The sequence below is a fragment of the Toxorhynchites rutilus genome, chromosome 2 (genome assembly GCF_029784135.1).
Source record: "Toxorhynchites rutilus septentrionalis strain SRP chromosome 2, ASM2978413v1, whole genome shotgun sequence".
In the NCBI taxonomy this organism is placed as follows: Eukaryota; Metazoa; Arthropoda; class Insecta; order Diptera; family Culicidae; genus Toxorhynchites; species Toxorhynchites rutilus.
This window is the reverse complement of record NC_073745.1, coordinates 100,935,203-100,953,043: the sequence shown is the minus strand read 5'-3', so window position 1 is coordinate 100,953,043 and position 17,841 is coordinate 100,935,203. Positions and strand designations below refer to the sequence as shown.

At 37.5% G+C, this 17,841-nt stretch overlaps 1 protein-coding gene across 7 annotated transcripts in view; it reads left to right on the top strand.

The window, feature by feature from the left end:
* The window catches only part of LOC129767479 (orexin/Hypocretin receptor type 1-like), a 430,709-nt gene that overhangs the window by 349,703 nt on the left and 63,165 nt on the right, over positions 1-17,841 (top strand). For all 7 annotated transcript variants that reach the window (XM_055768444.1, XM_055768441.1, XM_055768442.1 and 4 more), the window contains one exon: positions 5,965-6,103. In XM_055768444.1, the coding sequence (XP_055624419.1) occupies positions 5,965-6,103 (139 nt within the window). The remainder of the gene's footprint in view (positions 1-5,964; positions 6,104-17,841) is intronic.

Below are 17,841 nucleotides of genomic sequence, written 5' to 3'. Positions count from 1 at the left end.
TTGGTCTTCCGGTCTCCAGGTATCTTTTAACTGTACGGTGTACAAAACTTCTGCACACAGGTATAGCGGACAGCTCACGAACTGTCTTTCTGACATTTCCCAGCTAGGAATAAGGCAATTACAGCACTACCTTTCTGTTCGATATCCATATTTGCGGATAACACTCGATCTCAAAAGTAACACATACATCCACTTGCAGCTAAGCCACAATGTAAACAAACTGACGAGGGGTCGTCAAATACAATTTTATGTGCAACGTAATAATTACTATTGAAGTAATGTAGCAGTTCAATTGCCGGACCCTGTAGAATAGTTATTATTATCCATAGAAATTTCGTATACATTCGTGAAAAACTTCATTAGACATTAAAATTCATTTAGAAAAAAAAGTAAACTATTACATCGTTGAATAAATTATCTTGTGTGATTACTTGCTTTGGTGACTGAGAGCAGACGAACAACCGCAAAGGGTTAACATATCTAAATCCACTATATCGGCATGCACATCCCCGATTGCTCGCTCTACTTCATGATCGGAAGCAACCGATACTGAAAATACAGATGCAAACAAGTCAGCAAACTGCTTGCAGTTTTCAGATTCAGAAGCAGATTGTTCGTTGTGAAGAAATGTATGCTCCGGTGTTGACGGATCTAACTTAGATTTACAACCAGATGGCACAGCGAGTGAAATGATGATATTTTGTTTCTCCGGTATGAAATTCGTTTAAATTTGTTAGAAAAATTCAAATTTTCCTCCAATTCCGCGATACGGGATCAAGTATTCTTTCCACGCTGAAAAGGATAAAAAATCACCATTTTACAATGGGGTATGTATATTATGAAGAACGGCTTGGTATACGTGTGGTAACTTTAATTTTTTTTCAACTAGGTAAACGATGATGAACGTGTGTTGCGCTAAAAATACTGCAAATTATTCTCCTAACTCAATATGATATCGATTTTATCGCCATAATCCACAGTATTAACCCTTTGCGGTCATATTAAATTTAAATTTTCGTACTGGTCGTAATAATTTTCATTCGAAAAAGCAGTGAAGTATAACTCTATTAGATTATATGCAGTATATTCATAACTTGTGAGATTGTGGGAGATGAACATGATTAATTTTTTTGTAAACTTCAGATAAGTAAATACTAAACATGTTTTTCAATTTGTTACTTTCATATAAAGAATATATGTAAAAAAATTTCTTCGCGTGATATCTTTAGAAACAGTCCCTAAAATGTAGCTCTGTTTTTTTTTGCAAATATCACAAAAATAATAAGTTTTTGTTTGAACATACAGAACAATGCTCTTTACATCTACACATTGCCGCAATGCATGAAATTTTACATTAAGCCTTTCCTCAAGCATGGGTAACAACTTTTTTTATACTGAGTACTGTTATTTATTATTCATAGCACAGAAGCACTGTTTTGATTTGTGAACAAGTTCACTAGACATTAAAATTCGTTTATGAAAAGTATGAACAGATAAATTGTTACGTGAAGAATAAGATTAGTATAGTTCCTTGCTGTGGTGGCTGAGAACAGACAAACGATCCCAAAGGGTTAATAAACTGTATGCATTATCAAACACAACAATTTTAGAATATTTTCTAGGACTTTGGTCCAATAATGTGTTGCAACCATCGTAAATATACAAAACTCTAACTTTCTTACTAGAAACTGATGACATTTATTTCATTTATGTATTTATTAGTCTAACATACCTGGCGTAAGACATAGTCTTTCAATTTCAAATATTTACGTAAATTATTTCGCAGTATAACTAAAAACTAACAACACAACTGTATTTATTATTTTACTTAAACGATCTATTGTTGAATGATTGAATTGAAATATAATAAGCAGCTCCTCTTCCGAGTTTTGCAGTTTTAATTCAGGTGGTAGCATGTTCCAATATGGTGTAATATTTATTAATATTTATTATATAATATAATATTTATAATATAATAATAATTAATAAATAGAATAATAAATAATAAAAAATAATAAATACAATTTCATTAAAATGAATTTAAGACAGTATTTTCTTCTAGAAAATTGAAAAAAAATCAACTTTTTTTTTCTTCGTATTTCCGTTGTTTAGGCATTCAAAAATATACCCTAGAAAGGACTTATCGACAATCATATTATTTACCGAGTAAGAGCCATTTTAGTGATGCGGTATCTAACCTGGCACGGTCATAACAATGAACTTCAAACGCAAACGCTTGTCGAATTTATATAAATACAATCTGCATGCATCCCTTTATCGCATGAATCACTAAAAAATGATGTTTTTTAAATTTTACTACACTGAAGTCGCTTTTAACGCGGTTTTTTTATATCCGGTTTTTTTTTACGCGGTATATTTTTACGCGGATTTCGGAAATTACGCGGTTTTTTTCACGCGGATTTCGAAATTTATGCGGTTTTTTACGCGACACGTATCAACCGCGTAAAAATTCAATATATAGTTATGATTTGAACTTTCCATAAATAACTGTGTTCTACTAGTCAAGCCCTTTCGTTTGAGACCCATATTGATTGGGATTAGAGAAAATGTGAAATCCGCCATTTTGTAGCGGCGGCCGTTTTGGAGTTCCAAGATCATGAAGTACGCACTTTTATAGCACTTTCATAGTGACTGCAGAGATAAATGTGTGTTCCAAATTTCAGATCAATCGGTCAAAAGAAAGGGGGATAAATTTCTATTGATGTGGGACAGCGCTACAGACAAAGTTACAAAGTTACCCACGTACATACAAACGGGTTATATAATCGACCCCGTCCTGTATACCGAAGGGTTTTGCGGTTCCCCGGATCGAAAATCTTTCCTCTACACTCCATACTCCATACTAAGGCTTCTAACTTCTCTGCATCAGTTACAAGATTTCATGAGCCTTTTTTCTCATGACATCATCAAATTGTGAATTATTTAAATATTGTTTCGTCTCTTCCATACACATTCCATATTGAATGGAAATAATGACAATACCATATTTTGTTTACCAATACAAATATACTCTGCCTACTGCTCCACCTAAATATATGGTATTAAATATATTAAATATATACAGGTCGGACTCGATTATATACAATTTGGAATTTTTTTTATATTTCAAAAATGGCTTATTTCAAGAACAAATGTAGCCTTTCATCGTTAAGGTGAAGTTTAAGTGGCTATTACCTGTACAGTGGGGTAAAAATCGCGATTTTTGAAGATTTTGCTTGATTTTTCACCAGGAATTGTTTATATCGATATTGCAGCCAAATTAAGAAAGATAGAATTTGGGCGTCAAAGAACAAATTGTGGAGCGGTTAAAGAACTTTGATTTAATTGATAGAAACAATCTAGATTAATATAAATTTTTAGGATAAAATTAATAATAACACATTTTTAACTAAATTTTCTCATCTTTCAAATGAAGGCATCCGAATCTTCTTCCGTGACGTACTTTTTAATGTAGAGCCAGTTTGAGGCAAGAGAGTCCGAAACAAAAAAAAAATCTATAACTTTGTCATTATTGAAATTCGAACATATGTCTTCTTCTTCTTAAATGGCACTTACGTTTCTAGAGGAACTTCGCCGTCTCAACGTAGTATTACATGCTACATTTTTATTAGTACTTAGTTGAGATTTCTATGCCAAATAACAAGCCTTGAATGCATTCTGAGTGGCAAGCTCTAGGATACGCGTAACCACAGTGCAAGTCGGACGAAATTTATTTGACGAAAAATTCCCAAGACCAGAACGGGAATCGCACCCGAACCCCCGACATGTGAGATGTGACGCTAACCACTCGGTCACGGGAGCACATCGAACATATGTGTAGGAGGATTTTTTTCCCAAAATATGATCGTCTATCACCTCTTGAGAGAATCTGGATAAATTTATTTTTTTTTCATGTGAGAAAGGTGTTTTCTGATTTTAAGGGGGTGAATCAAACATCAAATTCCTCTTTTATTTTCAAAAAACGAAAAATACGTGCAAAAAAAAACAAATTAAAAAAAAATTTTTTTGGACTCAATTATATACAGGATACGATTATATACAGTGAAAAGAAATCAAAATCTGTATAACTGCATATGTTTGAATGAAATAATGTAAAATGGTGTTTTTCTAATCTTTTCAGCGTAGAAGGAATGTTTACCCGGGAAATTTGAAGAAAAATTCTGATTTTTCTAAAAAATTCAAACGAGTTCTAAACCAAATCATCATTTTACTCGCTGCGGCATCTGGCTAAAATCTAACGAAGATTCGTCAATAAAGCGTGTTTCAGTCAGAATTTGGTCGCTTATTTTCACTCCAGCGCCCCTAGTAGTGAAAATTTCATCAAAATCGTTGTTGAAAAGTTGGAGCGCGAAAGGCGGGGAGAAAACCTGCACACTCACATTGAGAACCTGACGTGGTCAGGAGGAAAGATCGAAAAATTCCTGAAATTTCCGAAATTGACCCAACAACAATCCTGAGAAGTCTTCAGAAAACAAACGCAGCGCTGCGCTTGAGTTTAATTTTCATCAGTGCGCGTTCAAAGAAAACTCGTATTCTTTCTCTCACAAAATTCATAAGCCCGACAGCCCAAAATGTACCCGGCACAGAACTCAGATGTAAGGAAGCTGTTCGAGCAGGTGTTGACTAAATACAAAATATACACATTGATGGACGATAAAAATGGATTTTGGACAAAAAACAAGTAACAAATTGTATCTTGCCTTGGATGTTGCGGGTAGGTTCAAATTTGTTTACGCAGATAAATTTACCCGTGAGTTGATGATTTAGCAAGGGATCTGTAGTTGTGAAGCCAAGACAAAGGATTTCATCACTGGGGCAACAATAAATGGAAAAAAATCACGAGAAGACGCTCCAGAACAGGATTTGAAGCAGGATAGTGATATTGAGCAATTATCAAAGGCAAACTGAAGAAATGTTGCAGAGCCAACAAGAAACCAGCTCAAATGGAAAAGTGGTGGAAAAAGATAGCAAATACTGCTAACAGCAGTACTATGCAAAAAAATGATGGGGTGTATCACGTTCAAAAATTCTTTCGAAAAGCTGACGAATAATTGTCATGCATTTTCCCTTTATTAAAAAACCTTCAAAATTATATTCTACCCTTTTAAGTATGTTATTTCTATACTGAGAAATGTGCTACTTTATGCGACCAAACTCGAACTGAAAAAGGCTTCAGCTTTCAAAAACACAATTTCACGAGCAAACCCCAAAAAATCACCCATATATTTTCAAATAAGCATATACAAGTAAAAGTAGTCAAATTTTTAGAGTTACTACATTAACTTCAACTTCAACTTCAATTCAGTTGTGTTGAAAATAGACTAGATAACCGTGTGTCTTCAATTATATTCTTATGCCAAATCATCCTTCCTTGTACAATTTTGTAACAATTTGCAATCCGCAATAGTCCCAAAACCGTGCAGGACCGGGGAGATTATGTTAATACATGCAAATTAACCTTCGCTTTTCCAACAAGAAACCAAAAGGAGAGAAAGGAAACCAAAAACTACGTTTGCAAAGCAAAATCCACTTTTTGCTCGCGCTTCTACCTCGCAGGTATTGTTCCGTTTATCTTCTGTTTGAGAGACTTTTCAGCAAATACCACTGAAGCTTCCACTTACCATCTATAACATGTTCTTGCTGAAGGCTTACTGGTACAGAGTGTTTGATTTTTTGCGAAGGCGGCTTCTGAAAGCTGTAATCGCACCGAATAACCTGATAACCAATCGATTTTTATTCGTGTATAGAACTAACTTCAATGCACCTCAATTTGCAATGATGTTCTTCTCGTTTCGTCGAAGCATTCGGTGCAACCTTCAATCGCTGCTAGAAGCCATCGAAAAGCCAAAGTGAAATACACATTCAAACCCGACGTTTATTTTCAATCACCGCATTGACTGGAAACATTTTTCTCATGCTCTCTCTCTCTCGTCCTTTCAACAGATTTTCCCGAGCTCCTAGTGCTGACGACAAAGCGAAGAAAGTTACGCTTCGACATCAAGCTGTTCACCCAATGTGAGGCTACCTGGACCAAGGAGCAGGAGAAGATGTTTTACATCGTCAGATTTGTGTTGCTCTACTCGTAAGTACACAACGCTCGTCGTTTCCACGTCTTTCCATGGCATTCACAGGCTATATTTTTCGGCATCTAAATTCGTTCCGGTTCCTCGGTCGATCCTTGCGCTCAACCCCTTCCGACAGGTCCATTCTCGGTTCGAACTATTGATGCCGTTGTTGTATTACCAGCGAGCGGAAAGAATGGATGGCAGTCAATATTTCTTCTATTCTGATGATTTTCATTGAATCTAAAATGGATTACTTTGTAGCTGAAATGAGTTTAGCGTTTTTCAACAGGGGAACGAAAAAAAACTATCACGAAGCGAAACAATTTTGTTAAGCATTCTCGTAATAATAGAAATAGCAAAACTTCTCTCCGGGAATCGTAGCACGAATGAGAATGGCAAAAGCATTCGATGCTTTAAATTTTACATCGAATGTTTTTTTTGCATCCCAGATAGAAGCACAAAAATTTAATTCCTAGCATCAAAAGCAGCTCAAGTTTTTCAAGCAGCCACCATCCCTGATCCCTGACTGAACTAAATTAATAAAATTACGTACACCCCATTGCCAGCAGCACTCGTATCACACACTTTGGCCCAGAAGAAGCAATATTGGGAAAGCGCAATAGCGGATCTCGACGTTTTCTTCTCCCAGGCACTCTTTATGGCAAGAAATAAGTATCCGAAGCTCGGAGCTCCTTTGCGGTGACCTTCGCTTTAAAACAGACAACAACAGACCAGAGGAGGTTACACATCGGAAAAGGTCGCCAGTTTTCACCCGGAGTGTATAATAAATTCGGTCCCTTTTTTTTAATTTGCTGGTTTACGACCTCGCTCCGATGGCTCCTCCGATGGCCAGCTCAAGGTTGCGAATAAACATCCAATAATCTCGGGCAACTAGCTTACGTACTGCGGTTGAGTGAAAAGAAGGTTCAATAGTTAAATTTGATAGGGCGAAGTTTAATGGTATTATTTATAGTTTCAAGATAATTTGAATTTGAGGAAATTTATTCTGTTGGCACTGTTTGATATGTGGGAATTTTAAGTAGCTTTCCCCACACATAATTTTGAAGCTGAAAATTATCTCGCAGCACATTTGTGGTCATTAATGATATTTCCTAAGGCTAAACTGTTACAACGTTCAATTACTATTATACAATAACAAGAAACTTTTCCAATGTTTGACAGGTCTTCATTCTTCGCAGTACGACGTTAAAAAATTCCTGTGAAAACAATTTTTCATAAATATATTAAAACTACAGATATACAAACTTTACTCACGTTTATTGTTTCTAAATTTTTTCTATGACTTTTAAACATTCAATAATTCCTGTCTCTATAAATTCTATACAATTCACCAATTATTTTTCCGATTTTAATTTAACTATCTTACTTTCGCTACTCTATTATACTTTTATTTATTTTCTATCAATTGTATTCTGTATTACACCAAGACGCCTAGAAGTTCATCCTAAGGTGTGCCAACTTGCTAAAACCACTCTTCAGCCATCTTGGAAGTCTACTATGTTTTGTTTGTAAACATCCTTTGTTTGTAAACAAAACACAGTAGACTAGTGCCGAAGCTCGCTCGTGATCAGTCTGTCTCTTGCACGCTACAAGCAAATAATTCCCTTTCTGCTTTCTTCCGTACTGTTTTCATATACCGCTCCCCTAACCAACTTAGTGACGAAACGGCCTCACCTTAGGATATACTTCTAGGCGCCTTGTATTACACTTTCCACTGGTATAACGAGGAACAATTGGAATCATCTTCTAACCATTAGAAATGGAGGTTCGCCGCTAAAGATGCGACAGTTTCAAAAAAAATGACTATATACGAGGGTCGTTCAAAAAATAAGTTTCAGTGCCTCAGAAATCGCGGAAAAATTAAGTTAGGACAAAAAACAATGTGATTTCCGTAATCTACGTTTCATTTTCTATTTTTCTACATAATCGCCGTAACGTTCGAGGCATTTTTCATAGCGTGGCACGAGTTCTTCTATTCCGAGCGCAAAGTGCGTAGCGTCCAACTTTTTGAAGTACGATGTAACTGTGTCACGAATTTCTTCAGTGTTATCGAATCGTTGACCGCCGAACGTATCCGGTATCCGGCCGGATAGCAAATACAGGCAAACCTGTTATTGTGCGGTCACTTTTCGCGTGATGCCTCGTTTGTGCGACTCTTTTTGTAAGATTTTATTGTGGCATCGGGTCTTGAATCACACAAACTAATCGCACAAATAATGAAATTGCACCTAAACAGTCAAACAAATGAGAAATCGCACAAAAAACAACCGCACACAAACAGGTTTTCCTGTATTGGCCGGATAGGCCGGATACCGGATAGTTACAGGATATCCGTTTCATCTTTAATATGTCACCCGTGGCCGAGTGGTTAGCGTCATAACTAACATGCCGGGTGTTCGGGTTCAATTCCCGTTCTGGTCGAGGGAATTTTTCGTCAAAAAAATTTCCTCCGACTTGCACTGTGATCACGCGTATTCTAGAGCTTGCCATTCAGAATGCATTCAAGGCGTGTTATTTGGCATAGAAATCTCAACTAAGTACTAATAAAAAATGACGCAAGTAATACTACGCTGAGACGGCGAAGTTCCTCTAGGAACGTTAGTGCCATTGAAGAAGAAGAAGAAGATGTCACCCGTGACGCCGGGGAAGCGCGCGAGTTCGTCGCTACCGGAGGGTTTACGCAGGTAAGCGGTTGGCTTAAGCGCCATTCCAACAACAGAGGGACACTTCGGCCCATCCAATGAGTAACGATTACGCTGAAAGGTTCTCCTCACTGGACCTACTCTGAGTGGTGGCCGTCCCACCCACCTTGAACCTAGTTTCGTAGAACAGGAGCTACCACAACAAGGCTACACCGCCAACCAGTAAATGTAGAATTCTTCTACTCTATCTCAACATTTATTAATATCTACATAAACATCATCTCAATCACATTACTCTATTCTTAATAACAAAAACTAATTTAATTTACACTCTACCAGAAAAACATTTTATGAACCATAATTAATCTAAACTTCACAACATCTCTAAGTATCGGTTTCAAAACCCCATAGGACATAGGACCCATAGCGTTCAATACTCAAGAACTGTGCGTTTGCTATCAAGTCTATTCGCTCATATCTAATCCACTTGCTAAACCACTACACCAGTATACCGATGGGCATTTGCTGTGTTGTGTGGCTTTTGTTAATTGTGTGTCTATTTAAATCTTCTATCCTACATGCGCATGTGTTATGGATAAAGAAGTTTTCTACTCACGACCATGGATTAACGGTGAGGATCTACCTTATCGCCGTTCCCAGCGATGAATGGCCGTGCTGTTGTTGAGTTTTGCATACGGTGTGGATTGGCTGCGTGATGGGCTTTCCTTGTGCGCGAGTGCTTGGCATTAACGTACTCTGCGCGGCCACCGAAGTTGACGTAGATGGTGGCACTATCCAGACCTTAACCGTGGGGTCAGAAAGCGGCTCTTCCTACATTAGGGGAACGAACACCACACAAAAACCACAATTCAGATCAAAAGCCACAATTTCAATTAAGCCACGTGCTATAGAGCTCACCTCGGATTTGGTTTGATTGGGGTAATTCTCGAGGCCTTCTAGCCCAGGAGAACATTTACTACAACTAGTTTCCTAACACGTACAAAAAGAAAAGGAAAAAAACTTAAACACACTCACTATGCGATGTAATCCTTTATCGACTATTACCTTTCCGTAATTTAATTCGCGATCCACCAGAACTAAACCGCTTCTGCAATTTCCACGGTCAAAGCAGGAATGGACGAGCATAGCTTGGATCCTCAGATCAGCGAGATACTAATTGGAACCGGAACTACGTAATAGTTAACAATGTTAACTATTCAGTAATTATACCGAAGTTCCTCTGTGTTTTTATTGGTCCGGCATTCAAACATTCGCGGGCGATACCCTTTAACCACAGTTCAAGTCGAGGCGCTCGCCGGGTTTTGGAAGTTCAAGAATAAGAAAAACCCGCCGAAAGACTCTGCTATTTGGAGGAAATATCCAAATGAAAAAATACCAGAAAAGGAAAGCATAAGTCTTCTAGATGTGTCTTGGTTAAATACAGCCGCCAAGTCACATTCAGCACCCATTATGGCAAGTCGCTCAAATATAAAAAGAGGAGAGGCGCTCGCTCAGCCATTCATCCAAAACAAATACAGAAGGGAGAGGTTCAGATTCACACAGGCAAGATTGTATTGGATCTGAACTTCAAAATAACTAAACGAGGGGCTTCCAAATGCTGAAATCGGTACCGTGCTACAATATAATCTCGTGCACATGCACGAGTTGCAGGTTATTGACAGCACATGCACAAGGAGCACCCCAGCTTTACATAATCACATCGCTTACCTCAGTGAATCCTGATTTTTACCTCTCCCCACTAACAACTATTACTTCCATGATAATCGCCAGAGAACAACGATATAGAGGCAACCCTTCTGGCCTCCGGGCGGCGAATATCATACTAACATTCCCTTCCTTCCCCTGATGACTGTAAGGATCTAACTAAGTGATAACTAATTGAAGGATCGTATGTTTCGAATTAATCAGGCAATTGGTGGAACACAAGTTTACTTGCGAGAGGTCGTCGCTTCCGGCGTTATTATGCCAAATGTCTTGAAATTGCATGAAACATAATGATATGCTGCTATCTCGAAAAATGCTTTTGTCTCACCTAATTAAAAAATGAAGTTGGAAAGTGTTTTCTAAGAGTAAAAAGGAAAGTATAAACGTGAATCTTTATCCTTTTCGGTCTGGGGCGTGTATGTGGCAAATTATGCGAAAAGTTTTAATGCGTGCTTACTTGCAATGTGTCTCTTGTTTCGCTCGCTCATATTAATCTCATATTGACATTGCTATACCATATACCATATTACACAACTACTGTACCAGTATTTGAGAGTAACACATTTTCTGTAATTTTTAGGCTCATTTAATGTAACGAATAGAGGTGCCAAAACATGTGCTAAAAATTAATTTTGTCTGTTGACAAAAAATAGCACAAATCATAACAAATATCTGTGTTTCGCAAACCCATGTCCGGAATAAAAAGCACATTCAAAAGATGATTTTTAATCCGGAAGGCGGATCAAAGTAACCGTTAAAATTTCTTATTGAAGGAGTTGGACAAGAGTGTCCGGAATTAATAGCAAAATTGTCCGGAATTCAAATCAAGAATAAAAAACTATGGATGGGTTTTATCTATGACGTAGGACTGGCGTTGGCTTAGTAAACAATTGCATTTCTTCAATTAGCAATAATCCCACCTCGGATGTTTCTCATTGGGTACGATATCGCCGCTGCACAGAGCTATCTTTTATGTGTATTGAATAAATTATTGATTAAACTAGTGAATGAATGAAACTATTTACGAATTCAATTGCAAAAAAAAATCCCAATTTAGGAAAAATCATGCATTATGGTAGTAGTTATCGCAACAAATAGTTATCAACATTTTGCCTAATCATCGAGCGGTATGCGTAGAAGTTCAGTGAATTGACAACATGAAGCGATATCTTCCAATGCAGTCTTGAATAATCGAGCCAAAGCGTTACATTTGTACCTACTTTTGTAGACCGTGATAGCAAAAAGAATTCTGGAGTGTGAAAATGCTTGGGGGTATAAAAGTATTGCCGACTTGAATGTATCTGCAATGCTGATTTTCCCAACTTCTTGGTTTCTGAATCTGTTTTGGGAAAACACATTCCGGTTTGCAAAAATGCAAGCGAGTACAAAAGTACCCGTAGTTTGCATCTATTTTGCAATGCCGATTTCCACTGGCTCCATGGTTTTGAAGTCTGTGTTAGGGAAACATCCATCAATTCCAGCGATCGTACCTCAATCGTTGCGCAATCATAACTGAGTGGATATCCGAGTGGCACTCGCTTATATACCGATTGGTGTCATTTCAATGACCTGTTTTGAAAGCAATTTTAGGGCTATTGAAACAAGTTCTTGGATCAAAAAATAACAAGCATAACGCGTAGACATTTTATCTTTCGAATGAAGTGTTTATCATACCATTTTGTTCAGTTGTTTAGGAGCTAACGGGTGTTAAATAAAAAATGAGAATTTTTTCAATCATATATAAAAAAAATTTTTTTTTCATCGATTTCAGTATTTTTTATTAATAACATAATGTATTTTCTTAAAAAAAATGTCAGTGAATGTTTGAGTAAGGGCCGTGGTCTGCTGTTCGACGCAACTTTGTCGCGATGCTCTCACAAGAACATTATACGGCACTTACGTCCATTTTCCGGATACAATTCCGGATTCTTGTAGTCGGTTGCTTCGTGTCCTTGGCCCTCCAATTGTTTTTATATACTAGGGCACTGAGTGAGCCAAAAAAATCCTCTATTGGGCGGCACTGGGGCAAGTTTGTCGGGTTACGATCTTTCGGCACGAACGGTATCTTTTTCTCCTCAAGATACGCCAGCGTCTTCTTGGCGTAATGGGAAGACGCCTTGTCCGGCCAGAAGACGTACTTCCCATCCGCGTGATGCTCGTTTAGGAAAAGCAGCAGGATTTTATCGAGGCACTCTTCTCGATAGATTTGTTGGTTGATTGCCAGATCGCTCGGCTTAAACCAAGGCTTTGAAATGCCCCGGTCGGAAATGGCGATGTACAATATAACCTTTTTTTTTCAAACTTGTGCTTGAACTTGTATTTCACTTCAGGCGGTGTGGATGACTTGTCACTGGAGTAGTAATTATCATTTCCTGGAATATGCGTTTTGGACGGCGGAAAATAGCTTTCGTTGTCCAGAACGAAAGACGTCTCGCGGTATTTTTTGGTCATCCACCGACACTGTGATTTAACCGTCTCAATCTGCTCCTCCTTGTACTCGTGTACGGCGACCTCGTCTTCTTCCTGCAGACGATTCCTTCCATCTTGAGGGTCCGATGGATCAATACGTGGGAGCAGCCATATTTCCGACCGGCGTCACGCAGGCTGGTTGCGTCCTTGTTGTCAAACAGCTTCTTTAACGATGTCTTTCTCTGCTTCGTCATTATCGTCACCGGACGACCACTTCCGAGCTTCCGCTCTACGTTCAGGGAACCCAGGATACGATATACCGTACTAACAGGTACATTTTCTTCCTTAAAATGTGCCATCGTGAACTTTTTTCCTTGCTGGAAATGCGTTTCGTAAAACCGTACAATGCGTTCGCGGAGCACGTGCTGTTTCCACGCCATCTTTGCTTTGACTAAATTCAAACTAGCAAAACCAAACACGCCTACTGTTTCTAGGGAGCCCAAAGAGCAATTTTCTTGGAGAAAGAAAATTTTACGCTCTTTATTTGAGTTACTGAAAGGTATTGAAAAAATTCTCATTTTTTATTTAACACCCGTTATTAACGCTCAAAATCTCGTTCTTCGGCGTAACGCTTTAGTTTTCGAAACTTTGAACTCACACCCCAGTATAGAAATGAAAGACGTAGTCCTACGTCAAAAGTGTTCAGATTTAAATCACGACACAATGAAGAAATTTACAAATTTTAAACAAATATAACATGATTTTGTGGAATTCTGTAATCTGTCATTACTTACATGAAAGCCTCCTTGTTCTATACACCCAAGCTAGCGTTGGCAGAAAACATTTCATCTTCGGTAGGAAAAATGATTTTTCGTGTGCTGAAGGATGAAGTTTGTATGTTTGTATGTATGGGAGCAGACGTCTTTTTCTCTCAGACTGAACGTCTGCTTGGGATTGTACCCAAAAAAAAGACCAAACGATATCAAAGGGGATCGAACCAAAGCCGGCTGGAATGCAAGGCTATTTTACGCGATCCACATAGCTACTGGTACTTCTACGAGTAAAAAGGAGAGCAAACACGTGAATCTATATCCTTTTCGGTCATGTATGTGGCAAAGTATACGAAAAGCTTTAATACGTGCTTATTTGCAATGTGTCTCTTGTTCCGCACGCTCCCATTGGTCCTATATTGCTACAGCCAGAGATGCCAACCTTCCTGATTTTTCAGGATTTCCCAGACTTTTTAGCTTTTTAGCATCATGTTTCACATGATGATCGAACATAGTGTACAGTTTCTCTCGCATTTTCACCCCAAGCACCGGCAGTGCGTAGAATGGAAGAAGCGAATCGGACACCACACCACCACCACTCAACACGTGGTGTGTTGGTATGTTGACATGGAAAAAATGCTTTCCTATCATGACAATGGGTGCTTCGTCTAAAATATTGTGCAAATAAAATAAACCTCTTTATATGTTCTGAACAAAATAAACGTCGATTTTTTTTTATCCCATCCGTTTATTAGGCTCATTTAGCAATTCAGCTGTCACAGAGCCGAATTTATTCGTATACATTTTTATGTTAAGATAACTATTGTTGTATATTATTTAGGCTTAAGATTCCTATCCATCGATAAACATTTGTTTTTTTTTATGTATAACACAGTAGCTGTTTAGGCCTAAGAATATTCCAATTCTATCGATACACAACACATGCCGAGTATTCCATTTCTATCGATACACAACACATGCCGCCTTTTTCGGCGTTAGAATATTCCTATTGTTCGAATGTTCACAGTTGGACTGTTCACAACGGGACTGCTGATATGAGGCTTCCATTGCTGTGTTAGAATTAGCACCAATTACCGATGCAGCAGATCGTAATGTGAGCGGTAAGGGACTGGGATTACCGACACATGATGATTGTTGCGTGGACGTAGTAGCTAGAATAACACACAAAGATGGTCAGTTGAGGGGCCCTGAGTTATTAGCTCATGATCGTTCGCTTAGTAGCGGACACGCAACCAATTAGGCTACGAAGACCCCCTGATATAAACGTCGATTGATATCAGAGTTCTGCACAATTGATATCATTATTTAGTGCACGCATCAATTTATATACAAGGATATGTCAAGGATTACAGAGTTATAGATATTAAGTAATTTTTTTTTTGTAAAGTACATAATTATAAATTGTTCAAAAACCGTAAAAAATGTATGACATTTATCGTCGTAGTCATAATATCACGAACCACAATACTAATAACGCATAGTTGTGGAAATGCCTAAAAAAGTACAAGTAGAAGTTTGGTCAAGTAAGGTTCAGGTGTTTACAAAATTCCTTCAAGGGCAAGAGCTTTGAAAAAAAATACCTTGAACAGTTTTCGACGAACAAGCGAACATGTTCTGGTAGTATAGAATTTTAAGGCTGGATGAAACAAGGCGGAAGATTGTGGAACAAAACTGTGCACATAAACTTGGATAAATGTATGTCTGCCTATAAATTGTTGTATATATTGTTCTCCTAAAAATCGACACAAACTTTACGGACATCCCAAAATAAGCTATCCTGATTTATCCTGATCTTTATTTTCATGTTCCCTGATTTTTGAAAATTATAGTTGGCAACCCTGGCTACAGCACAAATCCACTCGACAAAAATATGAAAGAAACAGAGTGCGAAGACGGAAATTATAAGTGATTTTTGACTTCGTTGTAGCTCAACACATATCGATGGAATATACAGTTACGAAAAAACGTCTAAATTGATACGTTCACAGATATTTAGGGAATACACCTGGCTAAAAACTTGCTTGCAAACATAAGAACATACTGCGATATTTGCAGAATGACAGAAGATCATGTGAAGCACTATAAAAATCCTGTTTTTGGCATTTTTTTGAAATCGATGCAAAAAAATCAAATAATTTTTCTTCGTCAAGGTCAAAAATTTTCCCCTCTGCAGTTTTTTTTAGTTTCAAAACTGCTTTTCGATTTGTGGTGCGATGATCATTTATTGAATAAATCATCATCAAAGACGGAAGGGAAATTTTTCATTCAAACTGTATGGAAAGGTCATACAGGAACGATCTAACAATCAAATGAAATCTGATTGATAAGACTGATTGGATTTAATATTGTGTTGGTTAGCAAAAAATTTTGTTAATTATTTTTTTATTTCTTCCCAGTATTGTTGTCCACTACACCTGCACATACCAAAATAAAAATATGTACGTAAAATATTATAATATCTGAAAATTGTAGCCTTAAAATGATCTATATTTCATCGATATGCGTTGACGAAGTTACATCACGTCAAAAATCCCTTAAAATTTCCGACCTCGCACCTTTAATTTTATTGTCAAATGCATTATACAAATGTTATACCAGTATGGAAAAGTGGACCATATTCTTTTTTTATTAAGCTCATTTAATGTAATAAATCGGGATGCCAAAACGTGTGCTAAAAATTAATTTTGGGTGTAGGAATGGCAATTTTTCATGCTATAATTTGTCAATATTTTTAGTAGTTGAAATTATCGTCGGATCCAGATTAAGTGTCTGGATTTCGATGCATTACGATAGCTTCATGCTGGAGGGACTTTTCGACTCGCAATATTGGAGGCGGAGATGCTCGAATGTTTAGGGAGACTTTTCTACCAACACGAATGAACAGTCAAGAATTGAAAGAAGATTGAACCACCGTGATTATTCGGTTATTCCAACAAGATCACGCATCAGTTTATAAAAATCGAAAGTATTTTCCATAGTTTATTGAACTGAGGTTCCAAATTCTGGACCATCCTGCTTATTTAATAGTTCAAAACCCAATCGAAAACCTATGGAGAGTGATCGTACGAAGAATAGATGCAGTTGATAAGCAGTATAAGAGTTTAATTTTCATAAAGAAAAGTGAAATTGCATTCAAATGATGAAACAGTTAACAGATAACATAAAACAGTTGTTTTCAATGCAAGTGTAACAAGGCCATATGATTTGTTTATCCATATTGTTTCAGAATATTCATATGCATTGATTCACTTGTAATGCATCAATTAGTTCGGTTATCCGACGATTCAAATAGAAGTTTGGCTCCCCATGGAATCATTCACATAACTAATGGATACTTAACAACAACAAAATTAAAAGTTCCATTTATTGTGGAGTGTGTATATACCCAAAAAAAACTGTTCAGACATCTTATGCTACTCCTCCAAATTATTAATTTGGAGGCACTCTTCGTGGAAAGATATTCTTTACCAAGAACATTTCCCATTTTTCTGCCCTTTAAAATAAAAGTTTACTCGAACATAAATCATTGTGCTGCATCTTTATCAAAACGAAAGAAAATCTCACAAACAGATGCTGTTGAAATAGGACCAAGTGTAATCTAGACCTATCAGATGCACATGCCTAACCGAATCCCACACCCACATTTTGAAAGTGTTAAAAGATGGTTGAGTAAGAAATTTATCTCTCGGTGAGGTAAGACTTATTCAATCTTCCGACATGGGAAAGGCGCCCACGATTTGGAAGAAATATGAGTGTAGGTTGTGCTCCCTTGGCCGAGTGGTTAGCGTCATAACTAACATGCCGGGTGTTCGGGTTCGATTCCCGTTCTGGTCGGGGGAATTTTTCGTCAAAGAAATTTCCTCCGACTTGCACTGTGATCACGCGTATTCTAGAGCTTGCCACTCAGAATGCATTCAAGGCGTGTTATTTGGCATAGAAATCTTAACTAAGTACTAATAAAAATGACGCAAGTAATACTACGTTGAGACGGCGAAGTTCCTCTAGGAACGTTAGTGCCATTAAAGAAGAAGAAGAAGATGAGTGTAGGTTGGGACTATTAGATAGTTATATGTTGGAATTGTATCCAAAATGTTTCGTAAGCTCACTAATGATGCTTCCCACCTGATATACTACATTCTCTAACACTACTGTCCTAATTTTTTCGAC